This window comes from Antedon mediterranea, chromosome 10 (genome assembly GCF_964355755.1).
Source record: "Antedon mediterranea chromosome 10, ecAntMedi1.1, whole genome shotgun sequence".
In the NCBI taxonomy this organism is placed as follows: domain Eukaryota; kingdom Metazoa; phylum Echinodermata; class Crinoidea; order Comatulida; family Antedonidae; genus Antedon; species Antedon mediterranea.
The window spans coordinates 6,829,337-6,846,572 of NC_092679.1; the positions used below are offsets into that span (position 1 = coordinate 6,829,337).

The 17,236-nt window shown below is 32.1% G+C and overlaps 2 protein-coding genes across 3 annotated transcripts; one reads left to right on the forward strand and one right to left on the reverse strand.

Moving 5' to 3' along the window:
* Positions 1 to 61: 61 nt before the first annotated feature.
* LOC140059809 (regulator of microtubule dynamics protein 3-like) lies at positions 62 to 5,963 on the reverse strand. The gene is made up of 8 exons (XM_072105736.1): positions 5,598 to 5,963; positions 4,870 to 5,032; positions 4,451 to 4,562; positions 3,682 to 3,818; positions 3,167 to 3,244; positions 2,395 to 2,547; positions 2,030 to 2,110; positions 62 to 1,493 (listed from the first exon to the last, which is right to left on the reverse strand). The coding sequence occupies exons 1-8, from the start codon at positions 5,897 to 5,899 to the stop codon at positions 1,443 to 1,445; spliced, it is 1,077 nt and encodes a 358-aa protein (XP_071961837.1). The 5' UTR covers positions 5,900 to 5,963; the 3' UTR covers positions 62 to 1,442.
* Positions 5,964 to 6,287: 324 nt separating this feature from the next.
* Positions 6,288 to 11,945, forward strand: LOC140059816 (GTP cyclohydrolase 1 feedback regulatory protein-like). 2 transcript variants are annotated; one of them, XM_072105748.1, is made up of 3 exons: positions 6,288 to 6,408; positions 6,955 to 7,049; positions 11,144 to 11,945. In XM_072105748.1, the coding sequence occupies exons 1-3, from the start codon at positions 6,373 to 6,375 to the stop codon at positions 11,301 to 11,303; spliced, it is 291 nt and encodes a 96-aa protein (XP_071961849.1). In that variant the 5' UTR covers positions 6,288 to 6,372; the 3' UTR covers positions 11,304 to 11,945. The 2 variants fall into 2 exon arrangements, with proteins under 2 accessions (XP_071961849.1, XP_071961850.1); XM_072105749.1 differs by lacking the exon at positions 11,144 to 11,945 and adding an exon at positions 8,510 to 9,712.
* The last annotated feature ends 5,291 nt before the right edge of the window (positions 11,946 to 17,236 follow it).

A 17,236-nucleotide genomic window follows, 5' to 3' on the forward strand; every position in this document is an offset into this window, starting at 1 on the left:
TTAACCGTAAATGAAAAAAAAATGCGAACAAGGAAAATATAAACATTTTACACAAATAATTTATAACCGTTTATTGCCATTAAAAAAATTTACAATATAATTATTCTAAAAATATGTGGTCACTTCACCAATAAAAATACAAATATACAATACTCCGTCGTACAAACTTCATCTAATGTATACAAAATTCACAATCAACCAACCACTCACTAAAATTGCTACACAAATGGATCACATACGTTGGGATACCACTAAGTTCATGATGTTCGCTGCGGCTGTCGGTAAAGTCCAACTAGAAGCTCTTGATTCAAATTTAATTTGAAACGTTTTTATCACGTTATCATCAGCAAAATATTCCCAATATAATATAATAAAAATTAATTAAAATTCAGACTAGAATATATGATAAAGCTCTGTCTACACTATCAAACTAGTTTGACAAAAAAAGTGTGATGTGCCCAAATATAGTTGTGGTATGCCCAGATATGGTAGTGTTATGCTCAAATATGGTAGTGATAGGACATCAGCATGTCCATATATGGGCACATCACATTTTTTTGTCATAAAGTTTGATAGTTTAGACAGAGCTTCAAGGTTTATTTGCTGTCTGGTGTGACAGTTTCCGTTGTTTAAAATAGACTCATCGCAGACGTGATTTAATAATGTTAATAGCATAGTGAGAATCATACTTGGCAAGCAATACCTGGAAAAAACCTATAAAACTACTGAAAGATTAAGCACTGTCTACACTATCAAACTTTAACTAGTTTGATAGTGTAGACAGAGCTTTAGAAGCCCTTATCCTACAATATAACTTTATTAATAGTCAAATTTATTTCAACTCGTATACATTCAAACAAAATTACCGAACTGTGTCAAACATGTCTATTCTATACATCGCCTCCCGAAACATCGTTCGTTCATTCATTCGCTACTACTGCGTAAACGCGTAAAAGAAGCTCTTTTTGGTCTAAACATTGATTCCAATAAATGAGCTCATTCAACAAAACAGTAGAAGAATGTGCATTGTTGATTATTCAGATATTGAAAATTAGTATATATAATGCATTTCTTGTCATTTTTGTCATGCCCTCAGTTTAGTAGTCTATGGAATCTCAATGTAAACAAAACATTTGTGAATAAATGAGAAATTGTAGCATTTCATGTTATATTTCAGTCAAAATAAAATGTTTATTACTTAATCTGTAACTTGTAACTGTAGATTTTAGTGATTTGTTTTAAATATATAGTTGTAAATCTCTCACACTGTTTAAACTTTTTAGCATACAAAATGTACAAATTGCATATATTCACATATAACTCACTTTGACTAGAGTACTATTGAACTTTGAACATACAGTACTTGTGTTAAACAATCGGACTGACCTCTATCTTTAAGTTGAATTTGAAGGATGATAGATAGTATAGTTTGTTGAGGTTTATTACTTGTATTGTGGTAACAGTGTCTTTGCTTCTGTTCTTGCCGTAATCTCCTGAAATATAAATAAATAGAAACAAAAACGTATTGTTATCTTCCTAAAATGTACATTATGCAGTAGAGCCCGTATCAAATGGACACCTTAGGACACTGTGTTTGTTTCACACGGGAAAATTTCCACTTTATATTTTTTCTGTAACAGGGGGTTTCTACTTTTATAAGCTTTGCTTTTGAGATTCCCCCTTTCCATTCTTTTCTATCTTTGTACTTGTATCATTATTGTAACATTATACTTTTGGCACTTTTGGCCTTTCATACGTCACACGTGCAGTTGACACAAATGGAGCTTACCAAATAAATATTCATCTCGTTTGCCAGTAGTTACATGTCATTTTGTCTTATTTTTTACTTAATTACACAAGAAAGAAAAAAAAAATTTATAACAGTGTCCAAAACGCAGGGTTTTCTTCTGTAACAGATTTTGTTTTTAATATAGGGAGAACATTAAAATAATGTTCAGATTTCTGGGCTTTTAAGAAAATAACAGAGTAAAATCAAAAGTGTTTTTTTAATAATTACATGACTACTCACATCAGCTGTTTCTCCACCAATTGACACAGCTTTTTCCAACCAACCAGCCACCTTGGTGTATTCTCTCTTCTGAATATAACACTAAAAAAGGGGATTATAAATATATATTACTTTACTATATAAAATAAATGATGAGATAAATGTCGTTTTGAAAAAGGAAGAGTTGGAGTGGTGGCCAACATAGATCAGTCAATTCATTAAATTATCTTTTAGGTGATTTCCAATTAAATCATTCTCTAATTAAAACCATATTTTTCAGTTTAAATAAAGACATCACAGCTATCTAATTTAATTAGTTGTAACATGGAGAATCTCTCCACGGTTGTAACGAGGATTACATCATGAAATTTTAATTGTTTCCGAACCTTTGCAATCATCAGAGAATTTGCATTATAGAAATCAGGTTCAATTTCCTCTGCTTTTAGAAAGTTTGACAGTGCCTCATCAATGGTGGATTCTGGTAGTGAACCGTAAATAGCCTGAGCCGCTCTCTTCTCCCACCAGCTAAGCATTGAAACCTGTCAAAATAAACACAAACTAGTTTGACAAAAAAGGTGTGATGTGCTCATATATAATAGTGAATATTAGTCTATAATTTATTGGCTTTATATATATTTTGCAAAGCACGCTCGTTGAGCTTGTGCACTCTTTGTATTCATAATCAGTGTACCATGTCCTGCATACCTGGCTCAGCCTATATGTTGTGCCAGTTCTGCGGTACATTTCATTTCGAAACCTGAGCTGCACTGACGAGATCTAATAAGATCGAAACAGTACTGTCTGCAGATTGGATATATATATATATATCTATGAAATGTATTATTTGAAATTTGTACTTTTTTTTTTAATACCTTATTCATTTGTTTTATTGTTATTGATTGAAAGAAAGAAAATAAATGTTTACGTTGAATTGAAATATGACATCATGTCCACATATTTTTTTTCACATAAAGTTTGATAGTGTAGACAGAGCTTTATACAGTTTGTTAGTATATTCCATCACTCATCGGATAAGGAAATAAAACTGGAGGTCCAAATGTACACATCTGGCTTGTGTGGAAAAGTAGGGGATACTGGTACATGCAGCCTCTGTCGTTGTGTACAGACGTGTTGACATTATGGTAAATGAAAAATTACCTCAAAGCACCATCTTCCATAAAAATTATACAAGTAAGCTTCGGCGGGTCTTAATTCAATGGCTTTTAATATATGTTCCTGAAAAAAAGAGTTAAACAAAAGAAAATATATATTTGTTACTCACAACTATCTATTTGTAAATGGTGTTGGCAATATATCTTCACCTAGCTGGTTGTAAAAAAACATAATTTATCGATGTCAATTAAAACAATCCTACATCAGTAAATTCTGATTAGATAGAATGTGAGCTGAATTGGTCTCTCAGTATGTTCATTCAATAAGGAAATGTTTGCAAAAAAACAAAAGATTGTTTTGATCATTTACATATTCCAACAAACCAACAAATACCTCTCTATCATCACAATTATTATTTAATTGTTACTTATTGTACATAGGCAGATCCAAGAGGAGGGACATTCAATCAATAGACATGACACTAACAGTAGGTTCGGCATTTTACAGTTGCTAGGCCCTGAGCTTCCTATCTCAAAATCCAGGATTCGCCACTGACTCACCTTAAACAAGAAACCATTTGATATTTTCTGAGCTGTCGGCTCATATTCTGCTAAACTCCCTATCAACAAAGCAAACCACTTGTGGGCATCAGCACTCTCATTGTCAAAAGTCAATGCCTTTTTAGCAATTTCTGAACCTGAAAAAAAATGTTTCATGTGTTACTGTATGATGTATATATTTCTCAAAATACATAATGATTTTCTGAACATTTACTAGTACTACCCAAAGCTATGTCTACACTATCAAACTAGTTTGACAAAATAAGTGTTATGTGTTCAAATACGGTAGTGATATGGTCAAATATGGTAGTGATATGACATCATCATGTCCACATATGGGCGAATCACATTTTTTTGTCACATAAAATTTGATAGTGTAGACAAGGTTTTACACATTTAATGGAAAATGCCTCCAATTCATATCTTGACTGAGGGGTACTTGTTCAGTACATTGTGCATGTATAATTTTGAAATGAATTGAAGGCATTTTTCCCTTCCATCAGGTGTGGGCATGGTATTATTTTCTCTATAGTTATTAGAAACAAATACTGTACTAAAATAATAAAAATAGTTAAATAAAATGAAAAATGTCTACATTGCAATAATTATGTTTGGTAACATTATCAAGTATTTTATTTAAACTTACACAAAATATACATTTAAATAAAAGAATATCCAATAATTAATGTTTTGTTTATTTTATCCCCCTAATTTGTTAATTTTTTTTTAGAATAAAAAAAAAACATTTAAAATTAAATAATTACTGTACCTTCATACAGTAATCGTTTTTGTTCTATAGATTCCCCATGCTTTGACTTAATACCGCTATATAACATATGAGATTTTGCTAGTCGCCATAGAACCTGAGCATTTCTTGAATACTGAAAACAGAAAGCAGAACAAGTTAAAAAATATAAACGGGCTGAATCGTCGTGGGCCAAATTGTCTCAGAGCTGAATCGTCCTGGGCCAAATTGTCTCAGGGCAGAATCATCCTGGGCCAAATTGTCTCATGGCTGAATCGTTCTGGGCCGAATTGTCTCAGGGCTGAATTGTCCTGGGCCGAATATTCCTGGGCCAAATTGTACTGAGCCGAATTGTCCTGGGCCGAATTGTCTCAGGGCTGAATTGTCCTGGGCCGAATTGTCTTGAGCTGAATCGTCCCTCTACCTAGCTTCAGTTACCGTACCTTTTCTCTACTTTCTATTAATAGATCATATGCACTGATGACATCATCCTCGGAGCCTTTGAAGAGTTTATCCACTTCTTTAAGATGTTCACTTAATTCTTCATCATCCACTTGGTATTCTGGTGCATCTTTGTACAACAAGGATTCTGGCGCTGTTGTAAATCTTTTTGGGAACAAAACGATCATTTTTTTAAGTATAAAAATTATAACCAAAACAATCATATCAGTACTTTAAGTAATTCCATTTGCAATTAAATTATTTATTACTTCCAATTTTAGTATAAAAAATGAGTTTATTAAAAAAAAAATCTAAATATTTATTGTTCTCTAATTAATCATTTTTTCTTCATTTACGCAATGATGGTGAGTAAATGCTATATCGCATCAGGATCTGATCAGGATTATTTTAGTTTAAAATAATATAATACTTTTTGGTATTATGAAAAAATTCAAATGATCTATTGTGCGTTGTTTAGAGATGCAGTGCATGGGGTTTATTATTGAAACTTACTTATTCCTCACCACTCATTGATAGGCATAAGATAGTTGTAGGCCTAGCTAGTATAAATACAAACACGTGATGATGAATTGCATGGTCCCTAGAATAGGCCTAAAATAGTATATTTTATTTATTTATTATTATTATGTTAGTACTAGTAGGCCTATTTAATAATATATTATTATTAAAAATTAAACAAAATATGCCCATTTAATGATTAAATACTAACACTTCATAGGCTTCTTCAAATTCGTCATCTTCATCACCACTACTCGGATGAATGCTGTAATATGAACCGGCCTTTCTTACGCCTCTGGATCGAATCGACGCGGAATCAGTGGACTCTGATAAAACGCTTTTCAGCTTGTCAAGTTCATCGCGAATTTCTCCTACCAAGTCAGAAAGCTTGCCTAGCTCTCGAGATGTTCTATTAAAAATACGCTCTAAAATAATTGCACCACCTGCGCCGATGACTATACCGATACCTAATGAAGCTAATAATTCGTGTATACGATTATTAATATTAGCCATTTTATTATAAACTGTAACTGTAAGTTTTTAACCAGAGGCCTAAATGTGGTGCTGCTTACTGATTAAAAACATAATGGTCAAAGGTTAACTTAACTTTTGTATAACGCAGTTAATATAAAAAGTGGAACTAGCGGTTTGTATAAAAGTCGAATATTAATACATAAAATGTTCGATTTACTGCAATAAAATCACAATGATATTCAAATAGGTAATAGAAAAGTACCATAATATTTATTATATATTGAGGAGGAACGATCCCGACGACAAGCGTGTTACGCTAAAAAATAAAAGTTCTATAGGGTGTACTTGTTGTAGAGAAAAAGAAAGAGCTGAGGAGACAAGATCGGGACAGTTCGCCAATCCCGGAAACTATGATATGTTGACGAATCGAAAAATAAGATGATGCGTGTGTGTGTCGATCGTGTGTGTACAATCTCGGTCTCAATTAGATTAAACTCGATTTAAATAGAAATATGCCTTATGTGTTAATAAGTACGCAGATACGATTGGTAAGTAAACATATTTTGTTTTAATATTAATAATAACAGTTGCTGTTGTTAACACTAGGCAAGCCGCATGTAGGTGTGTATGCTAGGCCTGTCGTCGTAGGAAACATTGACGATGTCACTGACATCGATGGGTGATGTTGTTAATGTTAGAGTTTTGTATGCTCTACAGTCGTTTCGTCCCAGTTTTTGTATAAACCTATAGAGCAGTACAGGGATTTTTTCCCAAAAATGGCCAAGTAGGCCCAACTGTACTTTCCTGGAATAATATTTAGAATTTTTAATGTGCAAAAATGCTGTAATGTGTAATAGATACGTGAATAAATTTGAAAACATAAATTAAATAAACAAACAAATACAATCAATAATAAGTAATACGGCGTAATTAATATTATATTATAATGAAAATATAAATTTTGACAACAATACAAATCACTATTGAATATTATACTATTGTTGATAAACAAACAATGAAATAAATGAATGTGTTTTTTTATTTATCATTTATAAATAAAAAAAGACAAACAATAAATTAATGTTAAAAAATAGGAATGTGGTCCAACGATCTGTGGCGATGAGTCATCGGATCCTGAATTAATGGCTGAACTAGGAGCTGTTCTCACTAAACAAGTTGGAAACAACTTGTAAGTACTATCTCTATTTTCTTACCATCGTTATACACATTTTGATTGGCTAAATCTCTGTCTACTACACTATCACACTAGTTTGACAAAAAAAGTGTGATGTGCCCAAATAAAATATGGTAGTGATATGACATCATGTCCATACAGTACTGTATAGAATAGGCACATAACATTTTTTTGCCATAAAGTTTGATATAAATAAGTGTAGGCAGCGCTCAACTGTACATTCTCACGAAGGGCACCACATTTCACTATTCCCTTTTTATATCGCTGTTTACTGTATTGGGCTCACCTCCATGTGAACACGTATGAAGACCAAAATCTAACTGGTTACTGGCTTAGTACACACTGTACCAAACATGGATTCATTTATTCATTAGTGAACATGCCATATCCATTTATTTATAACATATGCATAATAGTACAATTATACATAGAAAAAAAATGAAAATAATGCCTCAAATTTTGTGTGGTTTAGTATAGCAGCCATTTTTAGACAAGTGAATAGAGTTGTTTCAATGCAATGCATGCAGTTTTAATCAAATGGTTTCTGTCATTAGTTGAACCAAATTAAGACCTTCAGTTTCTTTCATTGTAATTTTAGTTTCTCAAAGAAATCTGATCAAAAAGTGTACTTAGTTGTATGTATAAACAAGTATACTATAGTTATTACATAATAAATATGTGAATGCTGAAAAGTATAATTATACATTATGTTTTGGATAAAATTGAAAAAATTCATCTACTTCCCAAAATATTTTTGAAATAAAATTTTTGTTACTATGCCATGATCAGTGTCGGCAAATCAAGCCGACACCACTACTTTGAAAAAGTGCGATGCTAACGCACGAAACGTTGGTAAGTTCAACGTTTATCTTCACCTTCACTAAAAACGAAAATTTTATTTCAAAAATTTCATTATGTTTTGGTTTATTTGTAATTTTTAATTTAACTGCTCAAAAGATGTCACTTGTAACCTGGTACAGTAATTTATTTCTGTTGATCGTGAACATTTTATTTATTTAATATTTATTTTATAAGCGTTTGCTTACAGTATCTTAGTATTTCACTACTAAATGATGAAACACTACAGCATGCAGCATTAAAATACTGGTACCATCATGTTTCATTACAATTTATGATGTACGATAATTGACATTTATGTACAGTTTCGTTTAGAATTGCTCGAAGTCTGTATTTATTGTCTTATTTATGTTTTTCCAAATGTTAATTGATTTTTAACATTGTTATATTAAACTATATACCAATATTATATTTTTTGCTTTGAAATTTGAATTGTTGTGGAAGATATAGAAAGGGAAATGATGATTTAAGGTTTACAAAATAATAGCAACAAAATGATGGCAACAAGATATGGTCAGCAAGATGATGGGGAAGATTGAAGATTTTCAATTCTCTCGTTGATGAAGAATAATAATCCTTTTCTCATATTCCCACAGCCACGAATTTCGTTCACCAGAAACGCCACGTGAGGTTCTTGACCGCTTGGAAAAGCGCGGCTACAAAGTTGTGGGAATGACTGGTATAGGTCAAACATGTATATGGACGCTTCATTGCCCACTAATGCAGAACTGTATTGATAATAATAACTAATAGTAATATTTGTATACAGGCCTACTGTAAATAAAAAATTCACATGTACAATAAAGTAACAAAAGTATCCCCCCCCCCCCCCGCCCCATTTCTGCTAAGATATTAACAATGTCAAGCAGTGGCATAATGGCAATGAGCACTCACTGGCTAAATTCAGGGGGCCCTGAGCTTTGCCCAAAGGAAAAGACAAGCCTCCAGAATTGGAACTTGGAGGGCCACTTACTGTAGGTTTTTTAAACCAGGCGCATCAAACACAACTCATAAAGCTGTTCAGTGCAATATCAAATATACAGTACTTGTCTCATTGAGTCTGGTAGAAATTACCAATTACCAAATGTTGAAAATGAACAAGCTTTTGCATGAGAGGCCAATTTAAACAGACGAGCAGCAACGGTAAGTGGAAAACCGCGTACCTTGTCCCAAGTAGAATTTGTATCTATCCTGAGCTGAAACCGCCAGTCTGCTCTGCGTTGTGTGTGAATGGTCATAAGGAATAACATAGATTCTATATTTTTATTACCGTTACTGGTCGTATGTGTAAATTGGCCCTTAGTTTGTACACTACCAGTACCTTTAGTTACATTTATTTACATGTGAATCAAGGTTAATAGTTTCCAGTATTTATTGTGTGGGTTCTGTATGTCTGAAAATTTACATATTATATATACTATTTATATTTAGTGAGTTTAAATGCAGTATAATAAATAAATAAATAAATAATTATTTGTATCAAATTGACAACAATTAGGTTTTTATTTTTTTTAATAGGCCTACATGGAAATAAACCAACGCATTTTGAATGAAAATACATCAGAAAATTAGCCATGTAGTATTTAATATTGAATTATAAGATAATTGTATTGAATGATTGTGTGGGAAAGTACTGTATAGCCACATAGTACAGTACAGTTTTTTAAACCTTCATAAAAAAAACTGAATGTGAACAAATTAAAAATTATTATTGTATGAAAGAAGTTGAAAAGTAGACACAATCATGATTATTGGCATTAATATCACTAATTTGAATCATTTTTTCTATGTTTGTTTTAATTGTTACATAAATATAATTGTGCTATTGTTAAAAGGTTGTATTAAAACCAAATTTAAGATATTTTGAGAGCTATTTATTCAAAATATTGGTGTGATTGTGAAAAATATTTAACTGATAATTTAAGTTTCCTTAAAATTTAACTATTGAGCAGTAAAGCTAGGTTCCCAATTGGATGCAACGCAACGGCACACATACGCACAACGTAAAGCTTGGTTCTAACTAGAGACGGAACGCAATGACGTAGACGCAACGCAAGCAAGTTGACCAATGACCAGAAAACCATGGAAAACTTTGGTCCCGCCGAAAATCAGTTCAGAGTGAAGCATGGAAAGTCCGATCCCGTGATTGGACATTTGTATGCACTTCATGTTCATACATGCGCTCGTACCCACAAACAAAAGGATGTATGCTACGTAGACGCATTGAGTTGACCAATCATAGACGATACATTGCGTCGTGATTGGTAGAGTAGCTATAGATAGCTAGATTGTATACCGTGGATACAATTTCTTTTGTCCATGCTTATAATATGTTTGTGAAATTAAATGGAAAGTTATCAATTTACGTTACAATTCTCATTTATTTAATACAGTTTAAATGCACTTTGCATATTATATCTAGCTCACAACAGAACTGATATAAAATACAATGCATGGGGGATATTTATGTTGGTAAGTTTTACTATGGAAAATACCACGAAGATAATTGGACCAGTATGTTTGACATGGTGTCGGCCTTTTATTATTTAACGATGGTGGTGGTGTATATATTTTGTTAAGGGTTGTTTGTTTCACGAGCACTTTTCATTTAAACCTATTCACTGATCGTATTGTTTATTTGTTGACATCAATTATAATTGTATTATATATTGTGTGTAATTTTGTTTTTATTTTGTGTATAAAATAATGTATTATTGTGGGAAACTGACTTTTACTAATACAAAAGGGCATAGGAATCGGGCTCGGTTGGGAACTGTAGGACTTGTCTGTAATTATGTCAGATTGCTGCTTATATAATCTATCGTATGTTGTTATTGTGGTATTTTATATAAGTACAGTAGTATTCAATCTGTACTTACCGGTAGGCTACTCCGTAATTCATGGTATATCGGGATATTAATCCGCACAGAGTTATAGTTACCGTATATGATTGTTTTCCTCCACACGTCGCATGTACCTCATTTTGTCATCACAGTCCCTGTCTGTTCATTTGTTTATACCAAGATACCCTGTCTTCTTTCCAAATATACAACAAGTCCAGTGCTTATATAGCTCCTAATTTAATTCGTGAACATTTAGAATATCGCATTGGTTGATGCTTGGTTACTTTCCTATAGATAAATACATCGAAAGAATAAAAAAAAACAAAAAAAAACGCAAGAATATTTGCATTCATTTTTTTAATTATATAAATAATTTTTTTTTTGCAGTAAAGAGTATCGATCACAAGAAACAGCAAGGAACATTTTGAACCGTCTGGAATTGTTAGGCTATACAATGGTGTCGTCTGCTGGAATTGGCCAAACAATGATATGGACTTTCTTCAGGAAGCACCGAGAACCAAAACAGAACATGGATTGGTTTGCCTAACTTATGTTGTTACAGCGATAAACATTAGTATGGATTTTCTAATGTTACTTCAATATAGAGGACTTAATACGCACGCATCGCTACAAGTACTACTACAGTACTACTTTAAACAGTGATAGAAAATGTTATAAACTTAATTATACGCCTATATCACACATCTGTTTTTTATGCGCATGCTTTATGATATGATCAATATCGTTAATTTGTCATTTAAATAATGTATAGTGTAAAAATGTTAATAAAACATGAGGATTAAATGCTCATTCAAAATAATTACATTGTCCCAAACAGTTTGTAATTGCGTAACACGTACACAAATAGCGTTTCTCACGCTGACACATTTAAATTTCCAGCCACAAGTAAAGAAATGTATTTTGTAAGATATAAGAATATCCGCTCCGCCTCGCACCAGCACTCACATTCTTCTAACATCTCTACACATCATGAATGTGTCACAGAGGGTGCAGTACCAGGTAGGCTGCCTAGCTTTTAAAGCTATGAACAATATTGCCCCTCGATACATCACCCAACGATTTTCCACTGTTCCGATACGCTCTATGATGAGGACTAGGGCTGCTTCTAGGGGCGACTTACTGGTACTCAAAGTCAAATTGGAATGTTTCCGGCGCTCTTTTATTTATTCTGCTAGTATTTTATATAATTTATTACCTTCTGTTTTAAAAGAATGTACCAATATTAACTTAACTTAATGATATGCTGTGATTCAACGAGAGTAGACGTGTTTGAAGGAGCTCTCGCTAGCCATACTAGCCAAACCGGCGTTTCAACTAACTGTAACACACCAAGCTGAACATACTTCATATTTCCCGCTGCAGATCAAATCACAGCGGCACACCTTAAGCCTAGACTCTGACTTTTTTTTTTTTCTTGGATCAATTTCGTACGGATTACCTATCAATAATCATCATTACTTTACACAGTTGAATTTATTTGTGCGTTTACATGGACTATATACCAACACTTTGCCGAGGAAAGTAAGCTATCGCTAGCCAAGCTAAACCAGCGATTAAAACACGCCAAGCTGAACAACTCATATTTCCCGCTGAGGGTAAGCTCATAACGGCACAACTTAAACATACCTCTGTCTATTTAGTATAATCTAGAACGGATTACCCATTAATAATCATCATTGATTTACACAGTTGAATTTGTGTGTAGTTATTATGGACAATACCCCCATTTTACTGAGGAATGTTTCATAAAATAGTGAATGGTCTATAGCAGATGGCTATTAACAATTGGAATACCCAAGACTACTATAAAATGATTGTCAGTATAATTATAAATACCATTGTTCTCGTACCAATTGCATTCAAGCTACTTATTATAGCCGGCGATATAGAAACAAATCCGGGTCCTATAGAAACCAGACAAACAACAATTAAAGAATCAATGGGAATGGAACCTTCATTGAAAGATGTTTTGAAACAACTTAACGATATGAATACAGTTTTAAACGATAAAATGGATAGGATAGCTTCTGATTTCGCTTCAATTAAAGGAGATATGTCGAAAGGATTTGACAGGCTAACTAAAAAAATAACTGATTTGGAAGAAGAAAATATAAGACTAAAAAACACAAACAAAGTTATAACTACACAACTAGATAAACTAGAAGCTGAAAGTCGTCGTAATAACATCATTATTTATGATATCCCTGAAGATGATAGAAATGAAACGTGGCTTGACTGCGAACGAAAGGTAAAGGATTATATAACAACAAATTTAGAAATCGAAGAGGTCGCTTTCGAGAGAGCGCATAGATTGCACAGCAAAAGTAACCCACGACCAATCATAGCAAAACTTACTAGCTACAAACAAAAAGATGAAATAATGTCCAAAAATAGAGCACTCAAAAGAAAAATGACTGGAAATAAATCAAAAATTAACATGGGTGAAGATTATACTTTCAGAGTTCGTAAAATTAGAAAAGGCCTACAACCAAGGATACAACAAGCAATCAAAAACAACGATCGTTTTCGGCTCAGATATGATAAGCTGTTTATAGGCGACGAAGTATATACATTCAACGTAGAAGACAACAAAATCATAAACCTCACAAAATAGGGTTTTGGCCGTGGTCCTAATGAAGAACAATCTGAACCATCTTTGAAAGTCACTAAACACATTGATTGTATTTCTTGGAATATTAATGGTATTAATAACAAATTCGCTGATTCTGACTTTATTGAGTATGTTAACAAATTTGACATAATTTGTTTTAGTGAAACATGGGATAAATATCGGAACGATTACAATATTAAAGGTTTTACTTGCATATCAAAATTACCAGATAAAACAAGTCGACATTGAAGAAATAGTGGAGGCGTAATGGTATATTATAAATTAAATCTCGTCGTTGAAGAACTGCCAAGTGCATCGAATAACATTATTTGGTTAAGGATTACTCTATCCCCAACCGACACTGTTGTAATCGGTTTTTTGTATAGACCACCAAGTACATCCAGTTACGCGACAACTGACTTTTTTGACATTTTATCTAACGAATATTTGCATTACAGCTCCCAAATATCAGACATAGTATATGTAGTTGGCGACTTTAATGGTAGAACTGGTTCGGAGGACGATTACATATCTGCTGACGAAAATGACACATGGAACAATAATCTTTTTCTGGAAGACAACATCCGGATTGAAAGTAGAACGAATTCTGATTGTATACTAAATTGCTACGGTAAAGATATATTAGAATTTTGCAAAGAAACTGGTATGCGAATCACAAATGGTAGAATTGATAAAGAATCATCCAGTGGTTTTACATTTATCAGTTCACATGGTAAAAGTGTATGTGATTACCTTCTTACTAACTCAAACAACTTTAAACTAATATCTTATTTAAGAATTGATGACCGTGTTGAATCGGATCATATGCCAATTGCCTTTAGTATTCAATTCAAAGACAAAGAACACACCAAAATGATTGTCAATGAAGATGACACGTTTACCCAGAGTACGTTCAAATGGTCCAACAGTTACATTAATGCATCCAAAGTCAGATGGGAACATGATATCATTGAAACTATTGATAATGATTTTATGAATGCTATCTCTCAAAATAAAATTGATGAGGCAGTTTCACATTTATGTAAAATTTTTGAATACGTATGTAAAGGAATTAAGTATACACAAACAAGTAAATCTTCAACTTCTACAAAACGAAACGAATGGTTTGATAAAGATTGTAAGAACCTTAAAATGCAGGTTAAACAATCATTAAAGAGATTTAGAATTATGCGCACTCAACCTTTTTTAAATAATTATATTCAGATAAAAAAGCAATATAAATCGCTATTAAAATGCAAAAAAAATAACTTTCATAAAAGAATACGCAAACAAATTATCGATTCACTCAATACAAAGGATAGCAAAACGTTTTGGATGAAGTTGAAGACAAAACAGAAATTATCTTGCGAACTTTCTATTAATCAATGTTATATTCATTTTAAGAACCTATTTAAAAACGATGAGTCTATTGGTAGCGCTGAGTTGCCAAAAATCACAGAATGCCAACAGAATGAAGACGATGATTATTTAGACCACGACATAACGTTGGATGAAATAAAAAAAGCATTTAATTCTCAAAATAGTGGAAAAGCTCCCGGCATTGATGGAATGAATTTTGAATTTTTGCTAAACGCCCCCAACATTATTTTTGATATTTTAAAAATTCTTTTTAACGCCATATTTTTAGTTGAAAAATTTCCCAAACAATGGGCAACAAGCTTAATCGTTCCAATTTTTAAAAATGGAGATAAAAACAAACCTGAAAATTATAGAGGTATTTCTTTAATTCCAATCCTAGGAAAAATATTTTTAAATATTCTTAATTCTAGGTTAACACAATTTACAAATAGTAAAAAGTTAATTCATGAGGAACAAGCAGGCTTTCGTAAGGGATATAGAACGACAGATAATATATTCATTTTAGATACCCTCATCTCTAAATACTTAGATAAAAAGCGGGGTAGGATTTTTGTTTGTTTTGTTGATCTTAAACGTGCCTTTGACTCTATAAATCATACACTTTTACTACATAAGTTGAAATGTATCGGTGTTTCAGGCAGAATGTTACACATAATAAATTCCTTATACCAAAACTTATCTGCTCATGTTAAAATTGGCAACAAACTTAGTCCATCTTTTAATTGTTCGATTGGAGTACAACAAGGTTCTCCGTTGTCGTCTTTACTCTTTAATATTTACATTAATGATTTGAGTGGTATACTTAATCAGGTAAACGATTTCATTCAAATTGGAGATTGTCATATGAATCATCTTCTTTATGCAGATGACTTAGTGCTTGTTAGTGATACGGTGAAAGGTCTCCAAAAATTAATAAATAAACTTGAACTTTATTGTGATACTTGGAAACTTACTGTAAACACTACAAAATCCAAAATTATGGTTTTTAAAAATGGCCGCAATTTAAGGAACATTGAAAAATGGAAGTATAAAAATATTCAATTAAAAATTGTTAATTCGTATAATTATCTTGGTGTTATTTTTAGTTCAAATGGTGCATGGAACAACTCAATGCAACATAATCAACAAAAAGCAAATCAAAGTTTATTCTGCTTAAAATCATTCATTTATCGTAACTTATCTTTTCTTCCAATTAATACATGGAACCATATCTTTGATGTGAAAATACTTCCTATTTTAACGTATGGAAGCGAAATCTGGGGAATGTCAGATAGCACAAACATTATAGAAAAAACACATACTAAATTTTGTAGATATTTATTGCAAGTTGGAAAAAATGCACCAAATGCCGCGGTTACTTCTGAGTTAGGTAGATTACCACTTTCTGTGGATTGTTTAGTTACAGTTATAAGATTTTGGTTACACATTATTACTTTAGATCATGACAGATTCATTTTTAAGTGTTATGAGTTTCAACTTAGAAAAGTTAACCGTAATGAGAATTGTTGGGCACAACAGGTTAAACACTTACTCTTTTCTACTGGTTTTGGTTATATATGGTTACAACAATATGTTAATAGTAAAGGTTTATTTTTGAGAGAATTTAAGTTGCGCTTATGTGATATTGAAAAACAAAAATGCATTCAAAAATTTAGTTTACATAATAAGTTAAGGCTCTTTTCTCTTTATAAAAAAGAAATATGTTTAAGTTATCACTTGACCAACATCATTAATTTTAAACAAAGAAGATTATTAACTAAGTTACGTTTAGGGATATTAGAGCTAGAAATTGAAAAGGGCAGATGGGAGGGTGTAGAAAGATATAAGAGAACGTGTAAATTATGTAAAAAGAACATTGTTGAGGATGAATATCATTTTATTTTGCAATGCACATTTTACAATGATTTAAGAAAAAGTTTTATTCCAAGATTTATTCGTGTTTTTCCTTCTATTAATAAGCTTTGTTTATTACTTTCCAACACAAATTTTACTTATAATTTAGGAAAATACGTCTACTTTGCTTTTGAAAGAAGAAACCATTATCTTAAGTTATAGTTTTTTTTTTTTTTATTTGTTTGTATTAGGGCCAAAGGCCAATATACTTTGAACCAATAAATTCCCTGAAAAGGGAAAGAAGAAGAACTCGTTTAAATTTAATTTAAAAAAACACATTTTATCGTAATTGTCTAATTGAATTTGTTTTAGATAATTGTTTTAAATTTAAAAGTATATAGTAGATTCGTATTAGTTAAGTATAGTTTTATATATTTTGTCATTTTTAAGAGGGCCCCTGGATATCAGATGACGGAAGGAAGGATTACCCTCTATAAATAAAGTTGAAATAAAATAAAATAAATAAATAAATAGAAATCGTAGCTCCGTCAACAAATTTACCAAATACTTGATGTACGCATGCGTTCGGTAATCGAACGCGCAAACGGTTAACGCGCGCTGAAAATTATATTAAC